The sequence below is a fragment of the Seriola lalandi genome, unplaced genomic scaffold (assembly GCF_002814215.2).
Source record: "Seriola lalandi dorsalis isolate HSWRI2012SDOR001 ecotype SW California unplaced genomic scaffold, Sedor1 jcf7180002054953, whole genome shotgun sequence".
Lineage (NCBI taxonomy): Eukaryota > Metazoa > Chordata > Actinopteri > Carangiformes > Carangidae > Seriola > Seriola lalandi.
The window spans coordinates 2,280,796-2,293,396 of record NW_019525504.1 but is presented as its reverse complement, the minus strand read 5'-3'; the positions used below and the strand labels follow the sequence as shown (position 1 = coordinate 2,293,396).

Genomic DNA, 12,601 nt, shown 5'->3' with positions numbered 1-12,601 from the left:
CCTTAGCCAAAGGAGGTGAGTCACACACACACACACACACACAGACACACGCACACACACACACACACACACACACACACACACACACGCACGCGTGCTGAGGGTGTTAATTACATTGTATAGAAACTCATTAAGTAAGTGCATAGAAGCTTCAGGGTACATGCACGTTGCAAATGAGACTAAGAGCTACTTAAACCAAGCTCCATATGCATACACACAAACATCCACTTACACACACACACACACACACACACAGAGCACGGCCTACACTCACTCATTTGCCTTGTAATAGCCTCCTGCTTAGAGCCAGTAGGACAGGACAACAGCTGCCCAACACAAACCAGGCTAACCACTGCCTCTGATCACTTTCCCCCATCAGACCACGGCATGAATCAGAGAGCCGCCCTGTCGCCCCTGACAGCTTACCTCAAGTCTCTGAGGGGTATTTTATCTGCTGGCAATTTGCTCTTTGAGCTGGAGTGTGTTGACGTGTGACTCCTTATACAAAGTGTGCACTTTTACTCTCTTGTTTTTTGAATGACACTCCTGTTCCACTGTGTGGTGGTGTGGTTTTATAACTGTGCAATTTATGGTTTCTAGTTAGGTTATGACATACGACTGTGTGTGTTTCTCAGTGGACCTGATGAGCTATGTGACAAAGTTTCAGTGGGACAAAGCCAAGTATCCCACAGCTCTGCCTCTCTCTAGCCTGGCAGATATCATCAACAAGGTATAAACTAATGAAAATGGGGATAATAATAAGTGACATGTAGATATAGTGTTTCACAAGGGTTGGAGACACAAGAGAAACAGTGAAAGTCATAGTGTATTTAGCCTCAGTAATGTGACATATTAGTTAGTCAAATGGTTTAGTTACCACAAAGATTTAAATAAAATTCTTCAAATGTGATTGGACCTCTTAAAAGTGGGCATATCTTAGCAAATGCCACCTGATATGGAGCTGTAGAGAGCTATGGAGCAGAAAGACTTTGCACTTCTACCTCGACCTCCCTCATCCAAGTTGTTAAATCAGGAGGAGGAGGATAAGGGTTAAATGGATAAATTAGACCTTAATCACATTGTTTAGAAATGCAAAAGTACATTTTTGCCCACTGAAATCCAAATTCATCTCTAAATGTATTGCTCTGCCAGCTTCCCACCAGCTAACAGTCATAGACAGCATTAACATCCCAAATCACAAAATGGGTTGTTTTTAGTTTTTTTTCAATTATTTTTTACCAAATTTACAACAATATTTGTGAACTTTGTCATAAAAAATGACATAATGTTAAATCTAAATGTTAAATCAGGTTCAAATTGTTGTTATAAGTGACTGACATCTGCCACTTTACATTTAACATTAGGATTTAAATTTAGATTTAATAACATTTAACATTTAGATTTAGATTTAAACTTAAACATTATTTGGAGCTAAATGTGGTGAAATGTTGTTGTTCATTTCAGTATGCAAAACTTTACACTCGGCACCGCATATAACAAGAGATAAATTGAAAATTAACACAGGGATACTAACCTTAGTTTTAGTCCAAAAACACATGTCCCATAATGCAACACCCACATCTTTCTAACTTTATACCTCTAGTTTGTAACACTGGATTTCCAAGCTGAGAGTAACCCTGATGACCTCATCATGTAGTAGTTTTTCAGACTATGGAGAACTGTTTTCACAGGCAGAGTAGGACTAACCAGGACTATTAAACTTTTATATGTAAAATCAGTAAAATGCCCCTTTAATACCCAACCAGCTTAAATATGAGGAAATTGAATGAGTGTGAAATCGAAATAGTTTTGCTAGAAATATTTGTAGGTGTATGCAAGCAGCATTACACATGATAACCCACTGTTGGTTATTCAGTGTATGAGTTCTTCAGTCCACGTTCTCATACTATTTTTCTGGTTCTCACATAGTCCTGATTCTTACATGTGCTGTTCCCTGCATGTGTGTCAGGAAGTTTCCCAGGTGGAGACAGAATTGAAATCTCGAGCTGCGGCGTACAACAGTGTAAAAACTAGCTTGCAAAGCCTTGAACACAAACTAGAGTGAGTAACATCAGTTGCATATTAAGTCAAAATACATCATTATATTAACTATGTAGTTGATAAACTGCACTGTTTGTCTTTCCAGTGGGAATATGCAAACTCGCAGTCTGAATGACATTGTGAGAAAAGAAGACCTGGTGGTCTCAGAGTACCTCACCACTCTACTGGTAGTGGTGACCAGGTCAGTAACATGAGCGTGTGTGTGTGTGTGTACAGTATCTACACAGTATTGCTGTGATAGTCTTCATGTGGGCTCATGTTTTTGGTGACAGAGGGAGCTACCTGCAGTGGGAGAGGACCTATGAATCTTTGTCAGAGTTTGTGGTTCCGCGGTCAAGCAGGTGAGCCGTCTTTATACACTCTTACCCTTGAGACAAGCCATTCCACTTGATCCAGGTACAAGTGCACTGGCAAAGCTCTGAGTACCTGTTCTCAGGCTAAGTAACCACAGGTGTTGCATTACCAGCAGAAAGTAAGAGTCTGTGTGGCGAGTCTTATTACTTACACCCGTGCTTTTCCTACTATGACATGTCAAAATGTCTTCCATGATGAAAAAAGACATCAGTAAATGACATCACACAAATCCTAACTACACCCATTTTCCCCATGAATAGAGGACAAATTAGGCTGGGTAATTGAGAACACCAGTGTGGGTGTACGTGGCCTTTAAAGTACGTGTATGAATGTGCCAAGACTAATTCAATTAAATTAAACAATGGTCATACAGAATATCCTATCAATGTAGAGCTAACTCAAGTATTAATCATTTGTATTCACAGCATTTACAAAAAACTACAATTCATATATATTTCACTTTTATGTATGCATTTACAGTATTATAATTAATAAAGGACAATTATTTAGCTTTGTCTTTAATAACTGAATTAACTGTTTGTTATTGTGAATATTCCATGCAATATTAAAACCAAAATCAATAAAATTACAACATGTATTGCATGTCAGTGTTGTCCAGCAGAGGACAGACTAGCCCACAGGAAGTTGTAAATTAAGCTTTTGTTAGCTTGCGGCTTGTAGCTTGTGTCAGTGATGATAAGCCACACCCCCAAGTTATGATGGACAGTTTATTGTTTTTCATTTTGACATTGATGATGTGTCTCCATCTCAACAAAAGTAAAAGATGCCTAGCACCTCATAAAAACTATTGAACTTTTAATGTAGAATGGAAAACTCATGTCTCAATGAAAATCAATTCATTCAGTTGTAATACAAAAATTAAATTGATCTGATGATGGTACTAGAGGTAAAAATCTGTGGATCACCAAAGTTATTACAATTAATCCTGAGGTGGACATAAATGTCAGCTAACGAGCATAGCTAGAAACAGAAGCAACAAAAACTTGAATTACTAATGTGAATATGATGATCCTTCACTTTATTATATACAACAGAAAACCATTCAAGTTGCACAATGCATGACAGGCTTCACTTTTACAGTACATCAATATCACCTAGCATGCATTGGCACAATCCTTCACTTAATTTTCTTATGTTGTCTTCCAGTTTGACCTGCTGTTGCGTGTTGCCTTGCTTTGCTGTAATTTTCTCTCATTATTTCGTGTGACCATCAGGAAGCTATATGAGGATGGAGAGGCTGGAGTTTTCTCAGTCACGCTTTTCAAAAGAGCTGTGTGCGAATTCAAAGCCAAAGCCCAGGAGAGCAAGTAAGCAGGATGGATTGCCTGAAAATACTCCCATCAAGTGAAAGTTGTGTTGTCCGTGTCAGTTACCAGCGTAGCCTATGATCCACACAGGTTCACTGTGCGTGAGTACGGCTTTGATCTGGAGGAGAAGAAGCAGCAGGAGATGAAGCAGCTCAGTGTTCACAAGAAGGAACAATATGTGCGTCAAACATGCATAGTCTCTATGGAGTTTTTGTGTGTGTGTGTGTTGTAGTGTATTATATTATGAATGTGCATGCCTCCTTCACAGGGGATCTTTGTGTGTTGGCTGAAGGTTCATTTCAGTGAGGTGTTTATTGCCTGGATTCACTTGAAAGGGTTGAGGGTGTTTGTGGAATCAGTTCTGAGGTCAGTGCTGATAACATTAATGATTTTCTCTCATTTACTCTTAACGTTAATGAAAAATGGCATGTGATTCATGTGAAAGTGGACTCATGATGATATCCCCTGCCAGGTATGGATTACCTGTGAACTATCAGGCTCTTCTGCTGCAAACTGACAGAAAGCGCTCAAAGAAAGTCAGAGAAGAACTCGACTCACTGTTCATGCATCTGGACCCCACTGCCACTGCCAGCAAGACAGATGTAAAAGGCCTCACTCAACCTTCACTGCTTCCATTGTTGCTCGTAATTATGCCATTCTTACATTCATATTTCATCGGAAGCACAGCCACAGACAAAAAGGCAGAAAGACACAAACATACAAATTCTTGAGCATGGATGTTTACTCTTGACCTTCAGTACATGTGATAAAACAGTTTCAACTTAAGGTCTACTTACTTGTACTTCTGTAGCTTTCGTCCATATCTTAAAGTCTTTATCAGCGAATAAAACTGGTGTATGTGACCTACAGAAAGGGCTTCAGAAAGTATTCAGCCAATGGATAAAATTGCCATTTTTGGCAATCAAGCTACACTCTATAATCCATAATGACAGAATGAAAACATCCATCCATCCATCCATCATCTGTACCGCTTATCCTTGTAGGGTATCCTTGTATGTAAAAGTACACTGAGATGGTCTTATGGATCAAAATCTCAAATAAAACATAGGAAAAGTGTAAAATATGGGACCTCTAAGTGCAATTTTAAAGTGCTTGTACTTTACTTATTATGGCATTTTGTGCTATTTCAGTTTACAGCTTGTTTCTGCTTTCCCCAAGTCATTAAAAAATGTTGTAATTTAGATTTAAGTAATTTAAAAGAAATATATAGTTTATGACTTTTACATGTAATGGACCATTGTTGTAATTATTACTTTTATTTAAACCTAAATTAACTGATTTTTTGTGCAGAAGAAAAACTGCAGAAATAGACAGAACACAGTGATAATAATCTGTGGGTTTATCACTACGAGCAACCCCTTTCCCATACACAGTAGTTTGATCTATTGTTAATATAAAAAATTTGATTAAAGGATATGAATACATCTCCCACCGCTGCTGTTAGCCAGTTCATTAAAGCTTTTTTTCATTAACATATTGCTCACATTTGATACCCAGGCAAGAAACAACTGAGATTCAATTTATTCAGAAACTGATTGTGGTGAATCATTTAATTTGACGCTGCTTTTCCATTTTCATAAGACCAATGACAGCAGAAAGTTAAGTGTTCGTCCAGATTTCATGTTGGTGGTAGAGAGGACACGAGCACTGTCAACCATCTGTTGTCCAGCCTACTTGAAATGACATCTGTCTCATGCAAATTTATCCACGGCATCGCCAGACTGCAGTGAGAAAAAGTAAAACTGTGGGCTTCTGTGCTGCACGCACATTCACTGCATGCAAATAAGGGCACGACAATTATGGTGCATAACATACAACACAGAAATGCCTGTGAAATTAACTGAATTTGCATGGTGCACGGACACTGCACTCCTGCAGCACAATGATGGGTTTTAACTGGTCCAAGGAAAGTGTGACGCTGTTTTCTGTGTGTCCCTCTGCCAAGCAGGTCAGCTGTGACATCCCAGGACTTTGTCAGCAGGAATACTTCTCCTATATCTGCTTCCACATCAACACCAACGTGCTGGAGATCAGCTAGCAGTCAGCAAGGAGAGGGGCCACACAATGGCCAAGCAATGAGGGCCCTGTCACTTCATGCTATAGCTTGCAAAGCAGTCACTGAGAGCCAGGAGCATAAAGACCCTCAGCACTAAAATGAAGCAAATCTAGTGAAGAATATATCCTTGACTGCCTTTTAAAAATTTCTCATGAAACAGACGGAACTGGCTGCTTCAGAGGGGGGTGTAAATAATCCTGTCAGGTTTCCAGTGGCTGGGTTTGGGTTCTGATGGACTACACTTTCTGGAATTGTTGAACCATTTAAATAAGTTTAATATCTTAAAATGTTGTTCAATGTTTTCTTTTGAGCGAATGTGTACAGTAAATGTTGATGTCAGTGTACAGCTTCAAGCATTTTAAGTGAGCACGTTCTTCCTAGAAATCTAAAGCCATCACAGAATAAAAAAGTGGATTTCTCCGTGCACAGTTGTACATTATTCAGCAAAACAGCGATGAACATTTTTCACCACATTATTCAGTATATTCTGTAGGGCCTATGTAAATATGGCAATTCCCTACACAATGATCAAAATTTTCTGTGTGTGCACCACAACTCGTCCAGATGTGGAAGTAGCATCTGACACTCCTGCTGTATATGGGCCAGATTTGGGCTGTGGAACTGGGTGTATACTGCGCTAACAGAAATTTTGCATGTGGCCAATGGGCTGGATTAATTATGCTATCTGAGCTCCTCTTTTAATGGAAGAAGTTTAGTCCAATGGCTCCCAACCTGGCCTTTTTATATATGGGTCACAAGCCCATAATAAGAGTGAGATTGTATAAAATGTTACTCTGAAAACTGAACAGTAACTTCAGCTGTCAGATAAATGTATTGGAGTAGAGGCATAAAGTAACAGAAAAGAGAAATGCTCAAGTAAAGTACAAGTACCTCAAAATTGTACTTCAGTAAAGCATTTGAGTTAATGGTCTTTGTATCACTGAATGCTGTGCATCACATGATCCCCAGAGAGTGCACTATCTCAGTCCTGTGCAACAACCAGTTTCACATTTTTTACTGCTGTTATATTTAACGTTGGAAGATTTCCTTTGGATCTTAACAACACTCCAGTAAAATACAAAACTCAGGTAATTAAAGAGTGTATGTTGCAGTCTCTCTCTCTCTCTGTCTCTCTCTCACCAGACATACACAGACAGACAGAGAGAGAGGGAGAGAGAGAGGGGTGGGAAGTGTTAGGCAAAGCTGGTCGCTCAAGCTGTGCAATTCAGTGCTTGAAATCGTCCGAAGAGGAAACATTTTACGCGCCGAAATTATGGCCAATAATTGTGGTTAGTGCGCTTTACTTTTACATTGTCGGATTGATACTGATTCAGAAAAACATTTGGTAAAATGTGGACAATTCCCAAGCCAAAATACAGGAGTGGTTTCTGCGCCGAAGGGGAGATTGCTGTGAACATCGGCGGGGTCCGAGTGGTGCTCTTCGGGGATGTTTTGAACCGCTACCCGGAGAGCAGACTGGCGGAGTTGGTGAACTGCTCAACTCAGAATTATGAAGTCATCTCGTCGCTTTGTGACGACTTTGATCCGGGCAGGAAAGAGTTTTACTTTGACCGAGACCCTGATGCCTTCAAGTGCATCATCGACGTTTACTACTTTGATGAAATCCACATCAAACGCGGCATTTGTCCCATTTGTTTCATCAAGGAGATGGAGTTCTGGAAAATAGACCAAAGTGTTTTAGATGAATGTTGTAAAAGTTACTTAAGTGAGAAAGAGGATGAGCTGGAAGAGATTGCAAACAAAGTGAAAGTGATTTTGGAGGATCAGAGGGAGGACCAGTGCATCACGCGCACCCAGCAATGCCAGAGGTTCCTGTGGAAGCTGATGGAGAAGCCGGGTTCCTCCCTGCCGGCGCGCATCATCGCCATCGCATCATTCCTCTCCATCCTGGTCTCGGCGGTGGTGATGTGCGTTGGGACCATCCCGGAGCTCCAGGTGACAGACCCCGAGGGGAAACTCGTGGAACACCCGACCTTAGAAGCGATCGAGACCGCGTGTATGATGTGGTTCACGACGGAGTACCTGCTGCGTCTGGCCTCCTCTCCGAACAAGCTGCACTTTGCGCTCTCCTTCATGAACGTCATCGACTTTATGGCCATCATGCCTTTCTACGTGGTCCTGTCCCTCACCTACCTCGGTACCACATCCATGATGGAGCTGGCTAACGTCCAACAGGCTGTCCAGGCGCTCCGCATCATGCGTATCGCGCGTATTTTCAAGCTGGCGCGCCACTCCTCCGGACTGCAGACCCTGACCTACGCGCTGAAGAGGAGCCTCAAAGAGCTGGGGCTGCTCCTCATGTACATGAGCGTGGGGATCTTCGTGTTCTCAGCGCTGGCCTACACCATGGAGCAAAGCCACCCAGAGACCCTTTTCAGGAGCATCCCTCAGTCTTTTTGGTGGGCGATCATCACCATGACGACGGTGGGCTATGGAGACATCTACCCCAAAACCACGCTCGGCAAGTGTAACGCAGCCGTGAGCTTTCTGTGCGGGGTGATAGCCATCGCCTTGCCCATCCATCCCATCATTAACAACTTTGTTGTGTTCTACAACAAGCAGAAAGTGCTGGAGACTGCAGCAAAGCACGAAGTGGAGCTGATGGAGCTGAAGTCTGGCAGGGAGGCGCGCAGGAAAAGTAGGAGTTAAGGGGAGACTGTCTTTCTAAAACTTGATATCGTGGTTGGACTGAATTATAAAAGCAACTTCATATCGAAAGTAAATGAGACAAAAAAGTAAATTGTCCATAATTAAACTTTTAGTTGTAAAGTGCAAGTTGAGTTGTAAAATTTGGTACGAAGCTGTATTTAAGACTTCAGTTCAAGACTGCTGGACCTGCAAACACCCTGGGAGAGCTCCACCTGTACATAGCGCCATAATAGAGATGTTGTCTTCACTCTGCAGCTGCTTCACTGGGGAATATGTGCTGTGTTGCTTTTGCCTCTGTTCCAGTTATCTCGTCATTGTGAAGGCTGTTGTTATTATAGAATTAAAATATGTGCATGAAAAATAAAACCCTGTCCACGTGCTTAGAGAATTGTTCCATGTATCAATGATAGTGAAGACAAATAGAAACTGACGTTTATTTACAAAACAAATTCAATTTCATTTAAAAAATAGATACACCATTTTTCAAAAGCTGCTGTCTTTTCTGCACAACACTTTCTCTGTGCGATTCCACAGACACTGTTTCCTTGTTGAGCTGTGGCGGAAGGAGAGGAACACAAAGAGGGAATTTTGCTTGGAAAAGACTTTGAAAGATAACCACTTGATTTAATTAACTCTGTGGAAGTCTCATGTTTGCTCCAGGGAACGGAAACTGTAAATTTGGTCCCCATCATTTAGCCTTCTTAAGATAAGGAAGAGATCTTTTAATGGCCAGTATGAGCAGAGGGAATGACTGCAGCAAGCAGGACCTGTTTGAGTGCTCATATGGCCACCTGACTGTTGTTTTAAGACAGAGTTGAGAAAAAGAAAAAAATACAAAGTGGAATGATAGAGTCATTGTGTGTTACTGGGAAATTTAATTATGCTAAAATGATGACAAAACTGAGTCAGAAGATGCAGCCCCCACGAAACAGGTGTGTGACTAAAAGATTAATCTGTCTAATCAGAGTCGTCAGAGTAGAGGAATATTTTGTGTGACGACAGCTATCAAAATGATGTTCCCTGTGTTTCTGCCTGACCCACTCAACAGTGGTTAGATATGACTAGTCATTACCACAGGGCCGACAGTGAGAGATAGCGTGAACAGTAAAAAAATAAAAATAAAAATAAAAATATTGAGGTTTAAAATATGCCAGGGCTGTGTTTTTATGATAAGATATGATTTTTAAAAACCTGCTCCTCTATACATCCCGAGTCCTGGAGACATCTGACCCTGCCAGACCTGAACTACAATTGGCTGCTGAACAGCTGTGTCAGCAGCTGTATCCTCATTTCCCTCCACTCCTCCAGTGATGTGAACAAATATTCTGTTTCAGTAGTTTTGGTCAACAAAAGTTATTCATGTGAGCAAGACTAAACTGTTTGTGTGTGTGTGTGTGAGAGAGAGAGAGAGAGAGAGAGAGGTCATTTGCCTTCCTGAAGCCCACAGTCCATCATTAACAGGTAAAAAAATGTACTAAACATTGTTTTATAATACTTCATGGCTTTCCCTTATGTTTCCCATATTTATTATTTTTCAACATGTTTTTGGACTGATGACATGTTTTAGTCTGTCACAGACAATTGCACATTACTTCTGTTTAAGGTTTCAGAGAGTCAAGCTGTTAAACCTGGATGGATTTTCATTCTGCTCCATATGTATCTATGTGTCTTACAGTACCTTTTACATTGTACCTCCCAAATCCCCAATAAGCTATCTGGATTTCTGCAATTGTAGCTTTTTCATAAGTAATCTAACAGGGAGTTAGGACTCTCTGGGGGTCTAATTGACTCCAAACATAAAAAACATTGACAGTATAAGAAAGTTATGTACATGTCTTTGTCTATGAATGACAATGGCAAACATGCATAGTTATTACAACTTATAAAACATGAACTATTTCACTGAGTTCTTGTTTGGCTCATAGCTATGCTTCAGCAATGGGCATTTTCTTATTTTCAAACGGCCAGTTTAGTTTTAATAAGAAGAAGAAAAGAAAATATATATTGAAAGAAAAAAAATGGTTGGTTTTGCATTTTCCAAACAGCAGTCATGTCTTTAGCATGCCAAACAATGATGAAGTAGAGCAAATTTCAATAAAACGCAAGGAAGCTCCGTCTTTTTTATATCCATACAGCCATTTCTCCTCTATAGGTCCTGACACATTTTCACAAAATGTATTTTCAAATCTGCAAAGATTCTTAGTTGGAGAGCTGGGATCATTCAGAGCTGAAGACACAAGAGGCTGCGTATCTTTTGTTACAATATGCCAAAAGAGTTAGTGAGCTGTCTTCCCAAAGTGATTCAGTGTTTTATCTTTTCTTACTGCAGCCATTTTTTTTTTTTATAGAAACGACACAGCAAAGACGATAGAAAATGCTCCTTTGGTCAGAATGAAGAACTAGAGTTTATTCTACTGAGGCAATTGTTGGGTGAGACATGTCTAGGCTAGGGTCAGTGTTTTCTGCAATCTAAATGAATTGCACTGTCTGTGAGATGTGTGTGTGTGTGTGTGTGTCTGTGTGTGGATCATAAGTCTGTGTATCTTCATCAGCATGTCGCTGTATAAGTTTGTGCATCATGTGTGACACGATCCAAGGCAGCGCTCTGTGAGAAACTGCCGGCCCCAGCGGGAAAACACTTCAAAGTAAGGTTATACACACCCACGCACACTGAACACTCAAAAACACTGGCTCCCCTGCCACCACCCCACCCGCTGTTTTCTCTCTGTCTCCTTCTCACTCCTTCGTCCTGCCTCCACCTCCTCATCCTCCGTCTCAGATGACGATCTGTCAGCTTCACTGGCTGAGGGAGCAGTGATATGTAAAGTATTAGCGCTGTCATATTTTGAGGGTGTGTGGTGAAGTACAACTTTACACTTCAAACTTTGAATGTTAAACTACTGCACTCTGAAGGTAAAAGAAAAAGAAGAAGAAGGAATAAATGATTGTTCATCAACATTGAAGTATAAAAGATCTGTGTGAGGATGGGGGGGTGGTGGTGGGGGGGGTCAAGAGACTGACATTAGCTGACATTGACTTCAACCAAATATAGCACTTCATATGTTATGCATCAGCAACCATTACAGTTGACTCAGTCTCACTCTCACTGTATGGCACGGGCACACAGTTTGAAATGATATGTTGCTGACCACAGTCTGTAATGACCTTTAAAGGCGAAACAGTCAAACTGATCTCAGCTCAGTCGTTGTATGAACATGTAGAAGAATTCATTTCTTTCTGTGGCTCTCCTGCTATACCCTTGATCAATGGCAACCTGTAAACAAATGCATCAAAGACGTAAGAGCCTCCATGTCAATACCTGGCTTCCTCTGTGGGCTTTGATGCTTCGCAGGAGAGGTCTCCCACGATCCTGACAGTCCCACAGTGCACATGTGTGTCTGGAGGAGGATTTGACAGTAAATAGCTTTTGATTGAAGGAAGGTTAGAAACTGATGATCAGTTATTTTTAATTAGTTCCCACTGGTGATAGTGATGTAGTAGCGTAGGTGTGTGGATAGGTAGGTTAGGGTTTAGGTAAAGTTTCACACACTCTGCATCTTTTTCTTTCTTTTTTTTTTTTGTGTGCAGCAACGACTATGAGATCTCAGACGAAACCAAATTTTATGGAATCTATTTATTCCTCAGTTCCAACTGTTTTTGCTTGTGATAAAAACAGTTTCCTCATCATAAACTTAAAATTTTACTTTGAAGACTGTAAGTTTTTATATGAGCGGTGTTTTCAAGTCATATATAATATAAAGACTCATTTTAAAGGTTAAGTTCAGGTTAACCTGAAGACCTGCAGCGGAGCCACAGAGCCTCAGGTGAGATTTAAAAATGATTCACAACTGATAGTTGGCTCAACAGGCCGAGTATCACACCATCTACAGGGTTTTATACATTTATATACTTGTAACATTTTCTTGAAAAATGATCACATCAAGATTTCTATTAATTAGAAAATGGTAAAATATCTGTTTAAAATTGATACAATCACCATGATACAAGTCCAATTTCAGGCAAGTTATGTCAGCAAACACATATTCAATCCAAATAAACTTGACTCTATGTGTCCACACTTGTGCATATGAATGGAAAAAGAGAGACAAAG

The 12,601-nt window shown here is 40.5% G+C and overlaps 2 protein-coding genes across 2 annotated transcripts in view; both read left to right on the top strand.

Annotated features, from left to right (window-relative positions):
- LOC111645523 (V-type proton ATPase subunit C 1-B-like) overlaps positions 1–6,234 on the top strand; it is a 7,399-nt gene extending 1,165 nt beyond the window's left edge. The window contains exons 3-12 of the mRNA XM_087170555.1: positions 380–431; positions 605–730; positions 1,970–2,061; positions 2,147–2,242; positions 2,334–2,402; positions 3,651–3,743; positions 3,834–3,921; positions 4,012–4,109; positions 4,216–4,345; positions 5,710–6,234. Of these exons, the coding sequence (XP_087026681.1) occupies positions 380–431; positions 605–730; positions 1,970–2,061; positions 2,147–2,242; positions 2,334–2,402; positions 3,651–3,743; positions 3,834–3,921; positions 4,012–4,109; positions 4,216–4,345; positions 5,710–5,802 (937 nt within the window). The 3' untranslated portion in view covers positions 5,803–6,234. The remainder of the gene's footprint in view (positions 1–379; positions 432–604; positions 731–1,969; positions 2,062–2,146; positions 2,243–2,333; positions 2,403–3,650; positions 3,744–3,833; positions 3,922–4,011; positions 4,110–4,215; positions 4,346–5,709) is intronic.
- A 792-nt stretch (positions 6,235–7,026) lies between these two features.
- On the top strand, positions 7,027–8,869 carry kcnf1b (potassium voltage-gated channel, subfamily F, member 1b). The gene has a single exon (XM_023394730.2). The coding sequence runs from the start codon at positions 7,171–7,173 to the stop codon at positions 8,488–8,490; it is 1,320 nt and encodes a 439-aa protein (XP_023250498.1). The 5' UTR covers positions 7,027–7,170; the 3' UTR covers positions 8,491–8,869.
- The last annotated feature ends 3,732 nt before the right edge of the window (positions 8,870–12,601 follow it).

What these genes read in the sequence shown, in the direction of transcription:
- kcnf1b (XM_023394730.2), top strand. Translation starts at nt 7,171, where the DNA reads ATGTGGACAATTCCCAAGCCAAAATACAGGAGTGGTTTCTGCGCCGAA.